Source organism: Pristiophorus japonicus, chromosome 2, assembly GCF_044704955.1.
Source record: "Pristiophorus japonicus isolate sPriJap1 chromosome 2, sPriJap1.hap1, whole genome shotgun sequence".
In the NCBI taxonomy this organism is placed as follows: Eukaryota; Metazoa; Chordata; class Chondrichthyes; family Pristiophoridae; genus Pristiophorus; species Pristiophorus japonicus.
The window spans coordinates 21,859,443-21,874,263 of record NC_091978.1 but is presented as its reverse complement, the minus strand read 5'-3'; the positions used below and the strand labels follow the sequence as shown (position 1 = coordinate 21,874,263).

Here is a 14,821-nt window from a genome sequence, read left to right as displayed (position 1 = left end):
TCAATCCCATTAATTTCCCGAACACAATTTCCCGCCAAATAAGGATATCCTTCAGTTTCTCCTTCTCACTAGATTCTCTGTCCCCTAGTACTTACGGAAGGTTATTTGTGCCTTCCTTCGTCAAGACAGAACCAAAGTATTTGTTCAACTCGTCTGCCATTTCTTTGTTCCCCATTATAAATTCACCTGAATCTGACTGCAAGGGACCTACGTTTGTCTTCACTAATCTTTTTTTCTTCACATATCTATAGAAGCTTTTGCAGTCAGTATTTATGCTCCCAGCAAGCTTACTCTCATACTCTATTTTCCCCCTCCTAATTAAACCCTTTGTCCTCCTCTGCTGAATTCTAAATTTCTCCCAGACCTCAGGTTTGCTGCTTTTTCTGGCCAATTTATATGCTTCTTCCTTGGATTTAACACTATCCTTAATTTCAACACTATCCTTAATTTCCCTTGGTTTGCCACGGTTGAGCCACCTTCTCAGTTTTATTTTTACTCTAGACAGGGATGTACAATTGTTGAAGTTCATCCATGTGATCTTTAAATGTTTGCCATTGCCTATCCACCGTCAACCCTTTAAGTATCACTCGCCAGTCTATTCTAGCCAATTCACATCTCATACCATCGAAGTTACCTTTCCTTAAGTTCAGGACCTAGTCTCTGAATGAAGTGTGTCACTCCATCTTAATAAAGAATTCTATTATATTATGGTCACTCTTCTCCAAGGGGCCTCGCACGACAAGGTTGCCAATTAGTCCTTTCTCATTACACATCACCAGCCCTCTAGTTGGTTCCTTGACATATTGCTCCAGAAAACCATTCCTCATACATTCCAGGAAATCCTCCTCCACCGTTTTGCTACCAGTTTGATTAGCCCAATCTATATGTAGATTAAAGTCGCCCATGATAACTGCTGTACCTTTATTGCACGCATCCCCAATTTCTTGTTTGATGCTGTCCCCAACCTCACTACTACTGTTTGGAGGTCAGTACACAACTCCCTCTAGCTTTTTCTGCCCTTTGGTATTCCGCGGCTCCACCCGTACAGATTCCACATCATCCAGGCTAATGTCCTTCCTTACTATTGCTTAAATTTCCTCTTTAACCAGCAACGCTACCCGACCTTCTTTTCTTTTCTGTCTATCCTTCCTGAATGTTGAATACCCCTGGATGCTGAGTTCCCAGCCTTGGGTCACTCTGGAGCCATATCTCCGTTATGCCAATTATATCATATTTCTTAATTGCTGCCTGTGCAGTTAATTCGTTCACCTTATTACGAATACTCCTTGCATTGAGGCACAGAGCCTTCAGGCTTGTCTTTTTAACACACTTTGCCGTTTTAGAATTTTGCTGCAATGTGGTCCTTTTTGATTTCTGCCTTAGGTTTCTCTGCCCTCCACTTTTACTTTTCTTCTTTCTATCTTTTACTTCTGCCCCCATTCTACTTCCCTCTGTCTCCCTGTATAGGTTCTCATCCCACTGCCATATTAGTTTAACCTCTCCCCAACAGCATTAACAAACACTCCCCCTCGGACATTGGTTCCGGTCCTGCCCAGGTGCAGACCGTCCGGTTTGTACTGGTCCCACCTCCACCAGAACTGGTTCCAATATCCCAGGAATTTGAATCCCTCCCTTCTGCACCACTCCTAAAGCCACATATTCCATTTGAGCCATCCTGCGATTCCTACTCTGACTAGCACGTGGCACTGGTAGCAATCCTAAGATTACTACTTTTGAGATCCTACTTTTTAAATTTAACTCCTAGCTCCCTAAATTCAGCTTGCAGGACCTCATCCTTTTTTTACCTGTATCGTTGGTATCTATATCCACCACGACAACTGGCTGTTCACCCTCCCTCTTCAAAATGTCCTGCAACCGCTCCGAGACAGTTTCCTATGAAATAAGTTACGGAATTCCAACTATTCATTTCTAACTGCTGTTTTCAGTCTTGTAAAAGGAGCAACTTAAGCTGGTTTAAGACAGTCGTGAGAAAGGCTACAACCTAGAACATTAAAATTTGTCTCATGTACAAACCTTGTCTATTTTACACATAATAAGAAATAGGAGCAGGAGTAGGCCATTTGGCCCCTTGAGCCTGCTCCGCCATTCAATAAGATCGTGGCTGGTTTGATCTTAGACTCAGCTCCACTTCCCTGCCCGCTCCCCATAACCCTTTACTTCCTTATCGCTCAAAAATCTGTATATCTCGGCCTTAAATATATTCAATGATCCAGCCTCCACAGCTCTCTGGGGCAGAGAATTCCATAGATTCACAACCCTCAGAGAAGAAATTCCTCCTCATCTCAGTTTTAAATGGGCGGCCCCTTATTTTAAGACTATGTCCCCTAGTTTTAGTTTCCCGTGAGTGGAAATATACTCTCTGCATCTACCTTGTCAAGCCCCCTCATTATCTTATGTTTCAATAAGATCACCTCTCATTCTTCTGAATTCCAATAAGTAGAGGCCCAACCTACTCAACCTATCCTAATAAGTCAACCCCCTCATCTCCGGAATCAACCTAGTGAACCTTCTTTGAATAGCCTCCAATGCAAGTATATCCTTCCTTAAATACGGAGACCAAAACTGTATGCAGTACTCCAGGTGTGCCCTCACCAATACCCTGTACAGTTGTAGCAGGACATTTCTGCTTTTATACTCTATCCCCCTTGCAACAAAGGCCAACATTCCATTTGCCTTCCTGATTACTTGCTGTACCTGTATACTAACTGTGTGTTTCATGCACAAGGACCTCCGGGTCTCTCTGTATTGCAGTACTTAGCAATTTTTCTCCATTTAAATTATAATTTGCTTTTCTATTGTTTCTGCCATTATTTTGGCTTCAGAGTTGCAGTTTAAAAAGTGATTTGCTTCTGTGTTCTCTCCTGATTATGTTTTTATTTCTCATTTTTAACCACGCATCTACACCACATTTACTTTACTGCTAAAAGATTTCCCTCATATCACTGCTTATTTCTCCACCATTTCTACCATGCACCATCTCGCTTTCCCTCAATCATGCACGATTTCCATTTGCTTATGGACGGCAATATCAGTACCTTATTTCCCCAGTAAGAACAAAGTAGTTTGTTACAATCTGTAGCAATACATCCCCGATGCAAAAACATTACACTCCAGGGAGATACATTTATATTGCTAGCTGACTAGATAATGCATATGTAATGTCATTGCTTTACTCTTGGGCAGCTGGGCACATTTATTGTACAGCCCCAAAATGTGCAATTTTTTGAGTGTGTTGGTGCCAATATTTACATTTTACACTATCCCTGTGTTTTAATGGTGTGTTTTACACTACTCTAAGCACTAGACATTCTTAACATTGGTAATATTGCATGCAAAAACACTATTTCCCTCTAAAACCACTTGCAGACAAAGTTCATATAGGCCAGAAATATGAAATTCGCCACAATAGCCTGTACTAGTCAGGGTGAAGCCTCACGCTGTCTGCGAGTCAAACCATATAATGGCCCCAGTACTAACTAGTTAGGTTTACCTCTGAGGGCACATGGCCTTCAAAAGGCAGAAATCCTTGCAATTTGGCACTCTGAATCTCACTGATATTACAGCACGGGTGAAAGCATAGAAACATAACGAGAGGGGCCATACAGCCCCTTGAGCAGACCTGTGCCTCAATGCCAATCACCTGCCCTTGAGCCATATCCTTTGATACCCTTACCTAACAAATATCTATCGATTGCAATCTTGAAAATTACAATTTTACCCAGCCTCTTAGGGGGAAGAGAGTTCCAGATTTCCCAAACCTTCGGTGTGAAAATGTGATTCCTGATTTCACTCCTAAATGGTCTGCAGTTATACCCACTTGTTCTGGATCCCCCTATGAGACGAAATAGTTTCTCAGTATCTACTCTATCAAATCCCTTTCTCATTTTCAGCACCACAATTTGATCCTCAACCTTCTAAACTCAAAGGAATACAAACCAAGTTTTTGCAACCTGCCCTCATATGTTAACCATTTAAGCCCTGGTATCATTCAGGTGACTGCTGTACCCCCGACTACTGTAATATAATGGAGTCAATATTCCTTTGAAGCTGTGCAGTGCTCCATGGTTACCGTGCAGCCAGCGAACCAGCTTTTAAATTGAAAATAACCGTTCACGCACGGACTTTTGAATGGGCTACACAGCCCGTTAAAAGGGCCGCGTGGCGCACAAGAAAATCATAGGCAGTCCCTCGGAATCGAGGAAGACTTGCTTCCACTTTAAAATTGAGTTCTTGGTGACTGAACAGTCCACTACGGGAATTACAGTCTTTGTCACAAGTGGGACAGACAGTGGTTGAAGGAAAGGGTGGGTGGGACTGGTTTGCCGCACGCTCCTTCCTCTGCCTGCGCTTGTTTTCTGCATGCTCTCGGCGACGAGACTAGAAGTGCTCAGCGACCTCCTGGATGCTCTTCCTCCATTTACGGCGGTCTTGGACGAGGGACACCCAGGTGTCGGTGGGAATGATATCAAGGAGGCTTTGAGGGTGCCCTTGAAACGTTTCCTCTGCCCACCTGGGGCTCGCTTGCTTTGTCGGAGTTCCGAGTAGAGCGCTTACTTTGGGAGTCTTGTGTCGGGCATGCGAACAATTTGGCCCACCCAACGGAGCTGGTCGAGTGTGGTCAGTGCTTCAATGCTGGGGATGTTGGCCTGATCGAGAACACTGACGTTGGTGCGTCTGTCCTCCCAGGGGATTTGCAGGATCTTGCGGAGACATCGTTGGTGGTATTTCTCCAGCGATTTGAGGCGTCATAGAAACATAGAAAATAGCTGCAGGAGTAGGCCATTCGGCCCTTTGAGCCTGCACCACCATTCATTAAGATCATGGCTGATCATTCCCTCAGTAACCCTTTCCTGCTTGCTCTCCATACCCCTTGATCCCTTTAGCCGTATGGGCCTTATCTAACTCCCTCTTGAATATATCCAATGAACTGGCATCAACAACTCTCTGCGGTAGGTAATTTTACAGGTTAACAATTGTGTGTGAAGAAGTTTCACCTCATCTCAGCCCTAAATGTCCACTGTACATGGTCCACGTCTCAGCCACACAGGAGGGTGGGTATCACTGCAGCCCTGTAGACCATGAGCTTGGTGGAAGATTTGAGGGCCTGGTCTTCGAACGCTCTCTTCCTCAGGCGGCCGAAGGCTCGCTGGCACACTGGAGGCGGTGTTGAATCTCGTCGTCGATGTCTGCCCTTGTTGATAATAGGCTCCCAAGGTATGGAAAGTGGTCCACGTTGTCCAGGGCCGCGCCGTGGAACTCGATGACTAGGGCGCAGTGCTGTGTGGCGGGGTCAGGTTGGTGGAGGACCTTTGTCTTACAGATGTTTAGTGTAAGGCCCATGCTTTCGTACGCATCAGTGAAGATGTTGACTATGAGTTGGAGTTCAGTCTCTATGTGCGCAGACGCAAGCGTCCTTCCGAGTACTGTAGCTCGACGGCAGAAGATGGAACGGTCTTGGATCTGGCCTGGAGAAGACGAAGGTTGAACAGGTTCCCGCTGGTTCTATAGTTTAGTTCCACTCCAGCGGGGAGCTTGTTGGGTGTGAGGTGGAGCATTGCAGCGAGGAAGATCGAGAAGAGGGTTGGCGTGATGACGCAGCCCTGCTTGACCCCGGTCCGGACATGGATTGGGTCTGTGGTGAATCTGTTGATCAGGATCACGGCCTGCATGTCATCGTGGAGCAGGCAGAGGATGGCGACAAATTTTTGGGGGCAGCCGAAACGGAGGAGGATGCTCCAAAGTCCCTCGCGGTTAACAGTGTCAAAGGCCTTTGTAAGGTCAACGAAGGCTATGTACAAGGGTTGGTGTTGTTCCCTGCATTTCTCTTGCAGTTGTCGCACCATGAAGATCATATCCGTTGTGCCCCGTAGTGGACGGAATCCACATTGAGACTCCAGGAGGAGCTCCTTAGCCACAGGAAGACGACGGTTGAGGAGGACTCAGAAATTTGGCAGAGGGAGTATAATGTTGGAAAGTGTGAGGTCATGCACTTCGGCAGAAAAAAAATCAAATAGCAAGTTATTATTTAAATGGAGAAAATTGCAAAGTGCTGCAGTACAGCGGGACCTGGGGTTACTTGTGCATGAAACACAAAAGGTTAGTTTGCAGGTACAGCAAGTGATCAGGAAGGCCAAGGGAATCTTGGCCTTTAAACATATAAAGTTCTAACAGGATTGGACAGGTTAGAGGCAGGAAGAATGTTCCCGATGTTGGGGAAGTCCAGAACCAGGGGACACAGTCTAAGGATAAAGGGTAAGCCATTTAGGACTGAGCTGAGGAGAAACTTCACTCAGAATTGTGAACCTGTGGAATTGCCAACCGCAGAGAGTTGTTGATGCCAGTTCATTGGATATATTCAAGAGGGAGTTAGATGTGGCCCTTACGGCTAAAGGGATAAGGGGTATGGAGAGAAAGCAGGAATGGGGTACTGAAGTTGCATGATCAGCCATGGTGGTGCAGGCCCGAAGGACCGAATGGCCTACTCCTGCACCTATTTTCTATGTTTCTATGTTTATTGCAAAGGGGATGGAGTATAAAAACAGGGAAGTCTTGCTACATTTGTACAGGGTATTGGTGAGGCCACACCTGGAATACTGCGTGCAGTTTTGGTTTCCATATTTAAGAAAGGATATGCTTGCTTTGGAGGCAATTCAGAGAAGGTACAAAAGGTTGATTCCAGAGATGAGGGGGTTGACTTAAGAGGAAAGGTTGGGCCTCTACTCATTGGAATTCAGAAGAATGAGAGGTGATCTTATCGACATGTATAAGATTCTAAGGGGGCTTGACAAGGTGGATGTTTCCACTGATAGGGGTGTGTAGAACTAGAGGGCATGATCTTAGAATAAGGGGCCACCCATTTAAAACTGAGATGAGGAGGAATTTCTTCTCTGAAGGTTGTGGATCTGTGGAGTTCGCTGCCTCAGAGAGCTGCAGAAGCTGGGACATTGAATAAATTTAGGACAGAAATATACAGTTTCTTAAACAATAAGGGAATAAGGGGTTATGGGGAGTGGGCGGGGAAGTGGACCCAAGTCCATGATCGTATTAAATGGTGGAGCAGGCTCGAGCGACCGTATGGCTTTCTCCTGCTCCTATTTCTTATTTTCTTATGATTCTAATGACGACTTTCTCAGTGGCTGCTAACAGGGAGATTCCTCTGTAATTGCCGCAGTCGGATTTGTCCCCTTTTTTAAAGATGGTTACGATTACTGCATCTCTGAGATCTCCCGGCGAAAATTAATGGGGACATTGAATGGCGGGTTAGGTTAGTTTCATCACTTGCTATCAGAGCGAGTAAATCAAGAATGGAAGCACTCCTTGCGGAATGGTCAAACAGTCTGGTCTAACTGCTGATCTCCAAGCAGAGAAGACCATTCTCTCCCACCATCTGGTAGTTAACAGAAGGCAAATGCTTTTTCTCTTCATTTTCTCAGGCAGTAGCCAAAGAATGCTGTCGTTCCAAGGTCTAAATTAGCTACATCATAAACTGTTGCTTTCATTTTCAGCAGCGACAGAGTAAAAAGGTTATCAAATCATATCTCAATACATTTAAACTGCCGTTCCCAATCTTACCTAAAAAGCTACTGGACCACGTGATGTTGAGATTGAAATTTTTCGATGCATTAATAAACATGTCCAGGTCTCGGTTTTGCTGAAACAGAGTATGTGCAAAAGGGTGTTAAAAAAAAAGTTTGCAGAGAATAAACAGTTAACTATCAAGGGGTGAAAAGAATAAGCAGTGCCAGAGTGTATAACACTTGCAATTTTCTTTTAAAAGCAAATTTCCCAAACCGTAAAAAGCTAAACAAGTTGCAAGAAAAAATACGGTAAAAGGGTCATAAATAGGAGTAGGCCTCACAAAATGCCCGAGACCTGAATGTAAAAGTTCTCAAGATCAAGCACAGAGCATAATTGAAGACTGGCAAAACATGCAAAGCAACCAAGGTCAGAACACAAAAGCCCATTCAGACTACCCCGACAACCAAATTGGCCAGGTCTTCATTAAAGCCTGTACATGTTTCCATCTCCTTCGACACTCGTGATTATGTCCACATTTCTCCACCCCTGCAGGACCTCTAAATAGGATTGTCAAATGAATAGCTAGTAGTGCCGAATGTGATTTGATATCCTGCAGATTTGTCTGCAAGAAATAGGCCAAAGACTTTCAAACTCATTTCCAACTGAGACACGGAACGAGATTAACGCCCGACCTAAATTCAGTCGCTGGGAATACTTACCTCCTCAGGGGTGGCTACAAAGTTGATGGCAGTGTAGTAACGATCATCGTCTTGAGAGAGACTGAAGGTGAACTGGTAGTCAATCAGCAGAGTGTCTGTGAAATAAAATAAATTAAAATGATGGTGCAATTTTGGACTTCACCAGTCAGGGACAGAAACAGTCACTTTAAATATTAAGATGTGTTTATATGGGGCCTTATCACATCTCTGAAAAAATATTCCAAAGCACTTCTCATACAATCATTTACTTTAAATTGAAATCATTTTCATTTCAAACAAAAACTCATTTTAATATGTTGAAAAAAAAAGGCAAGCTTCAAAAAAAAACAACCATAAAAACAAAACTTCAAATTTGTAAGGCTATTTCATATCCATTGCTGGTCCACTTTCATGTACACATACAAAATAATGCTGGATCATGGCATTAGGAAAACGTAACAGCAATTTCTCAAGTCAACACAGCAAATTATAAGTGAATCTTGAAACAATCTTTTACTTTAGGCGTAACAACTGAGCTTGCAGCGGGGCGGGGCGGGGCGGGGCGGGGGGAGCGAACCAATATGAGGGAATTACCTGCTTGACCTTGTCCTCACTAATATGCCTATCCATGATAGCATTGATAGGAGTGACGACCTTATTTTCCTCATGGAGATCAAGACCAGTCTTCACACGGAAGGCGCCCTCCATCGTGTCGTGCGGCATTATCACCGTGCTGAATGGGACGGTTTAAGAACAGATCAAACAGCTCAGAATTGGGCATCCAAGTGACGCTGTGGCCCATCAGTCGCAGCAGAACTTTATACAACCACAATCTGTAACCTCACGTCCCTCCAGAGGACCGACCCTGTTTCAATGAAGCATGTAGAAGAGCATGCTGGGAGCAGCAACACCAATATGTTAAAAAGAGCTGCCAAACTGATCAAGCTGTATCTCATAACTAGATGCATGCTGAACGGTGGAAGCAGCATGCTAAGCGATCCTACAACCAACAGAACAGGTCAAAGCTCTGCAGACCAGCCACATCTCATTGTGAAAGAGCAATGGACAATTACGCAAGCAAGAACAACCCCCTCCTCAATGAAGGGCGAGCCCAACACGAGTGCAAAAGATAAGGCTGAAGCATTCATAATTATTTTCAGTTTGAAACACCAAGTGGATGATCCTTCTCCGTCTCCTTCTGATGACCCCGACCACCACAGATGCAATTCAATTCACTCTGTGTCATCAAGAAATGGTTGACTTCATTGGACATATCAAAGTCCACCATCCATGACAAAATACCAACTGTAGCTTTGAAGACCTGTGCTCCAGAATTCGCCACACCCCCTAACTAAGCTGTTCCAGTACAGCTACAAAACCAACATCTACCCAACAATGTGGAACACTGCCCAGGTGTATCATGACCACAAAAATCAGAAAACATCCGACCATGCCAATTACCGACCCATCAGCCTACTCGGAATCAGCAGCAAAATTCTGGAAGGAATCGTCGACAGTGCTATCAAGTGGCACTCACCGATCACTCGCTCAATGATACACAATTTGGATTTTGCCAGAATCACTCGACTCCAAACATGGACACAAGAGCTGAATTCCAGAGCTGAGGTAAGATTGACTGACTTTGATATCAAAGTAGCATCCGACAATGTGGGACCAAGAAGCCCCAGTAAAACTCAAGTCAATGGGAATCAGGGGAAAAATACTCCAGTGGCTGGAATCATACATGACACAAAAAGATGATGGTTGTGGTTGATGGGGGTCATCTCAGCTCCTCAACGTCCTAGGCCGAACTTTCTTCAGCTGCTTCATCATGACTTCCCTCTATCACAAGGTCAGAAGTGGGGGTGTTTGCTGATGGTTGCCGTGTTCAGTTCCATTTGTAATTCCTCAGATAATGAAGCAGTCCATACCCATATGCCATCATCATAGGCAGTCCCTCGGAATTGAGGAAGACTTGCTTCCACTCTGAAAAGGAGTTCTCAGGTGACTGAACAATCCAATACGAAAACCACCGTCTGTCACAGGTGGAACAGATAGTCGTTGAGGGAAGGGGTGGGTGGGACTGGTTTGCCGCACATTCCTTCCGCTGCCTGCGCTTGTGGTTTCTGCATGCTCTCAGCGATGAGACTCAAGGTGCTCAGCGCCCTTCCGGATGCACTTCCTCCATTTAGGGCAGTCTTTGGCCAGGGACTCCCAGGTGTCGGTGGGGATGTTGCATTTTATCAGGGAGGCTTTGAGGGTGTCCTTGAAACGCTTCCTCTAACCACCTGGAGCTCGCTTGCTGTGAAGGAGTGCCGAGTAGAGCGCTTGTGTCAGTCATGCGATCAATGTGGCCCGCCCAGCGGAGCTGATCGAGTGTGGTCAGTGCTTCAATGCTGGGGATGTTGGCCTGGTCAAGGACGCCAACATTGGTGCATCTGTCCTGCCCACATGCAGCAAGACGTGGACAACATGCAAGCTTGGGCTGATAAGTAGCAAGAAACATTTGAGCCACACAAGTGTCAGGCAACAATGACCATCTTCAACAAGAGAGAGCCCAATCACCTCACGTTGATGTTCAATGGCATTACTATCACAACAGATGTATGGAAACACCATCACCTCCAAGTCACACACCATTCTGATTTGGACATATATGGCCGTTCCTTTGTCGCTGGGTCAAAATTTTGTAACTCCCTACCCAACAGCATTGTGGGAGTACCTTCACTGAATGTTCAGTTCAAGAGCTGGCCGACTAGCACCTTCTCTAGAGTAATTAGAGATGAGTAATACATGTCAAGCTTGTCAGCAACACCCACATCACAAGAATTAATTTAAAAAGAGTACAGCAGTTTAACTTAACAGTTAATTGGGAGAGATCAACATCACAGGTTCAGTTCTTCTGCTCCACATCTCAGTACATAAGAACATAAGAAACAGGAGGACTAGTAGGTCATATGGCCCCTCGAGCCTGCTCCGCCATTCAATAAGATCATGGCTGACCCGATCATGGACCCGGGTCCACTTCCCTGCCCGCTCCCCATAATCCCTTATTCCCTTATCGGTTAAGAAACTGTCTATCTCTATCTTAAATTTATTCAATGTCCCAGCTTCCACAGCTCTCAGGCAGCGAATTCCACAGATTTACAACCCTCTGAGAAGAAATTCCTCCTCATCTCAGTTTAAAATGGGCGGCCCCTTATTCTAAGATTATGCCCTCCAGTTCTAGTCTCCCCGATCAGTGGAAACATCCTCTCTGCATCCACCTTGTCAATTCCCCTCATAATATTGTACATTTCGATAAGATCACCTCTCATTCTTCTGCATTCCAATGAGTCGAGGCCCAACCTACTCAACCTTTCCTCATAAGTCAGCCCCCCTCATCTCCGAAATCAACATAGGGAACCTTCTCTGAACTGCCTTCAAAGCAAGTATATCCTTTCTTAAATATGGAAACAAAAACTACACGCAGTATTCCAGGTGTGGCCTCACCAATACCCTATATAACTGTATCAAGACTTCTCTGCTTTTATACTCCATCCCCTTTGCAATAAAGGCCAAGATTCCATTGGCCTTCCTGATCACTTGCTGTACCTGCATACTAACCTTTTGTGTTTCATGCACCAGGACCCCCAGGTCCCGCTGTACTACAACACTTGGCAATTTTTCTCCATTTAAATAACAACTTGTTCTTCCATTTTTTTCTGCCAAAGTGCATGACCTCACACTTTCCAACATTATACTCCATCTGCCAAATTTTTACCCACTCACTTAGCCTGTCTATGTCCTTTTGCAGATTTTGTGTGTCCTCCTCACACATTGCTTTTCCTCACATCTTTGTATCGTCAACAAACTTGGCCATGTTATGCTCAGTCCCTTCTTCAAAGTCGTTAATATAGATTGTAAATAGTTGGGGTCCCAGCACTGATCCCTGCGGCACCCATGCAACCCGAAAATGAACCATTTATCCCGACTCTGTTTTCTGTTAGTTAGCCAATTCTCTATCCATGTTAATATATTACCCCCAACCCCATGAACTTTTATCTTGTGCAGTAACCTTTTATGTGGCACCTTGTCAAATGCCTTCTGGAAGTCCAAATACACCACATCCACTGGTTCCCCTTTATCCACCCTGTCCGTTACATCCTCAAACAATTCCAGCAAATTTGTCAAACATGACTTGGACATAGACAGGCTAAGTGAGTGGGCAAAAATTTGGCAGAAATATAGAAAATAGGTGCAGGAGTAGGCCATTCGGCCCTTCGAGCCTGCACCACCATTCAATAAGACCGTGGCTGATCATTCCCTCAGTACCCCTTTCCTGCTTTCTCTCCATACCCCTTCATCCCCTTAGCCGTAACGGCCATAGCTAACTCCCTCTTGAATATATCCAATGAACTGGCATCAACAACTCTCTGCGGTAGGGAATTCCACAGGTTAACAACTTTCTGAGTGAAGAAGTTTCTCCTCATCTCAGTCCTAAATGGCCTACCCCTTATCCTAAGACTGTGTCCCCTGGCTCTGGACTTCCCCAACATCGTGAACAATCTACCCGCATCTAACCTGTCCAGTCCCGTCAGAATCTTCTGTGTTTCTATGATATCCCCTCTCATCCTTCTAAACTCCAATGTATAAAGGGTCAGTTGATCCAGTCTCTACTTATATATCAGTCCAGCCATCCCGGGAATCAGTCTGGTGAACCTTCGCTGCACTCCCTCAATAGCAAGAACGTCCTTCCTCAGATTAGGAGACCAAAACTGAACACAATATTCCAGATGAGACCTCACCAAGGCCCTTTACAACTGCAGTAAGACCTCCCTGCTCCTATACTCAAATCCCCTAGTTATGAAGGTCAACATACCACAAGGTCCTGTACAACTGCAGTAAGACCACCCTGCTCCTATACTCAAATCCCCTAGTTATGAAGGCCAACATACCATTTGCCTTCTTCACTGCCTGCTGTACCTGTATGCAAACTTTCAATGACTGATGTACCATATCACCCAGGTCTCGTTGGCAGATGGAGTATAATGTTGGAAAGTGTGAGGTCATGCACGTTGGCAGAAAAACAAAGAGCAAATTATTATTTAAATGGCTAAAGGTTACCAAGTGCCGCAATACAGCGGGACCTGGGGGTCCTTGTGCATGAAACACAAAAGGATAGGATGCAGGTACAGCAAGTGATCAGGAAGGCCAATGGTATCTTGGCCTTTATTGCAATGGGGATGGATTATAAAAGCAGGGAAGTCTTGCTACAGCTAAATAAGGTATTGGTGAGGCCGCACCTGGAATACTGCGGGCAGCTTTATTTCCATATTTTCGAAAGGATATACTTGCTTTGGAGGCAGTTCAGAGAAGGTTCACTAGGTTGATTCTGAGGATGAGGGGGTTGACTTATGAGGAAAGGTTGAGTAGGTTGGGCCTCTACTCATTGGAATTCAGAAGAATGAGAGGTGATCTTATCGAAACAGATAAGATTATGAAGGGGCTTGACAAGGTGGATGCAGAGAGGATGTTTCCACTGATGGGGGAAGACTAGAACTCGAGGGCACGATCTTAGAATAAGGAGCCACCCATTTAAAACAGAGATGAGGAGAAATTTCTTCTGAGGGTTGTGGATCTGTGGAATTCACTGCCTCAGAGAGCTGTGGATGCTGGGACATTGAATAAATTTAAGACAGAAATAGACAGTTTCTTAAACGATTCGGGGATAAGGAGTTATGGGGAGCGGACGGGCAAGTGGATCAAATCAGCCATGAACTTATTGAATGGCAGAGCAGGCTCGACGGGCCCTATGGTCGATGCCTGTTCCTATTTCTTATGTTCTTATATACCAGTAGAAACTTTTGCTACCTGTTTTTATATTTCATGCGAGTTTACTTTCTTTGGGCTCAATTTTGGCCAGGAGTTGCTCCGTTTTTTTTTGGAGTAACCTGCTTTTTCTGGCGTAACTTAAAAATCCCCACTTTCCCCAATCAATTTGCATCAGCGTAACTCACTTGTTACTTTTTTTTTTTTAAGGTTATTTTTTCTCAAAATGGGGCGTTACCAGCCATGTACGCCAGTTCTGTCCATTTACGCAACTTTGGCCAGCTAATAGTTACTCCAGTTCTACTTATGGCCAGCGTATGTGGCCACTTGAGAAAACCCTTGAGGAGAGTTAAAGAAATCGGCGCAGCTAGGCACATCAGAGGCCATTCAACCTAGGATAGGGGCGGGAAGCGGCGAGGACCTGCACCTAAACCAACCTTAGCAATGTTTGCAAACAAAAACTAACAAATCTGTAAGAAATAAAAAATTGAATTCCTACCTTCATCTTCAAACGACAATTTACCTTTCTGCACTCAGCCCGGGAAGACAGCAGGCCAGTGCGGGAGGCCACTCGGCCTGGGCTCGGGATGGACAACGCACCGGGAGGCCACTCGGCCAGGGCTTGGGGTGGGCAGGAGAACTGATAGAAATCACCGGCAGATAGGAGCACTATCAGTTCTCCTGCCCACCCCTAGCCCAACAAAGGAGGCAGAATTTATGAGATAGACAATTTTACCTTAAGGAACCCCAGTTTCAATGAGAGATAACAAGAG

General features: G+C 45.0%; 1 protein-coding gene across 5 annotated transcripts in view; it reads right to left on the bottom strand.

Moving 5' to 3' along the window:
- atrn (attractin) overlaps window positions 1–14,821 on the bottom strand; it is a 418,894-nt gene that overhangs the window by 189,846 nt on the left and 214,227 nt on the right. For all 5 annotated transcript variants that reach the window (XM_070866810.1, XM_070866809.1, XM_070866811.1 and 2 more), the window contains exons 22-23: window positions 8,259–8,353; window positions 7,594–7,672 (exon numbers count right to left, since the gene is read on the bottom strand). In XM_070866810.1, the coding sequence (XP_070722911.1) occupies window positions 7,594–7,672; window positions 8,259–8,353 (174 nt within the window). The remainder of the gene's footprint in view (window positions 1–7,593; window positions 7,673–8,258; window positions 8,354–14,821) is intronic.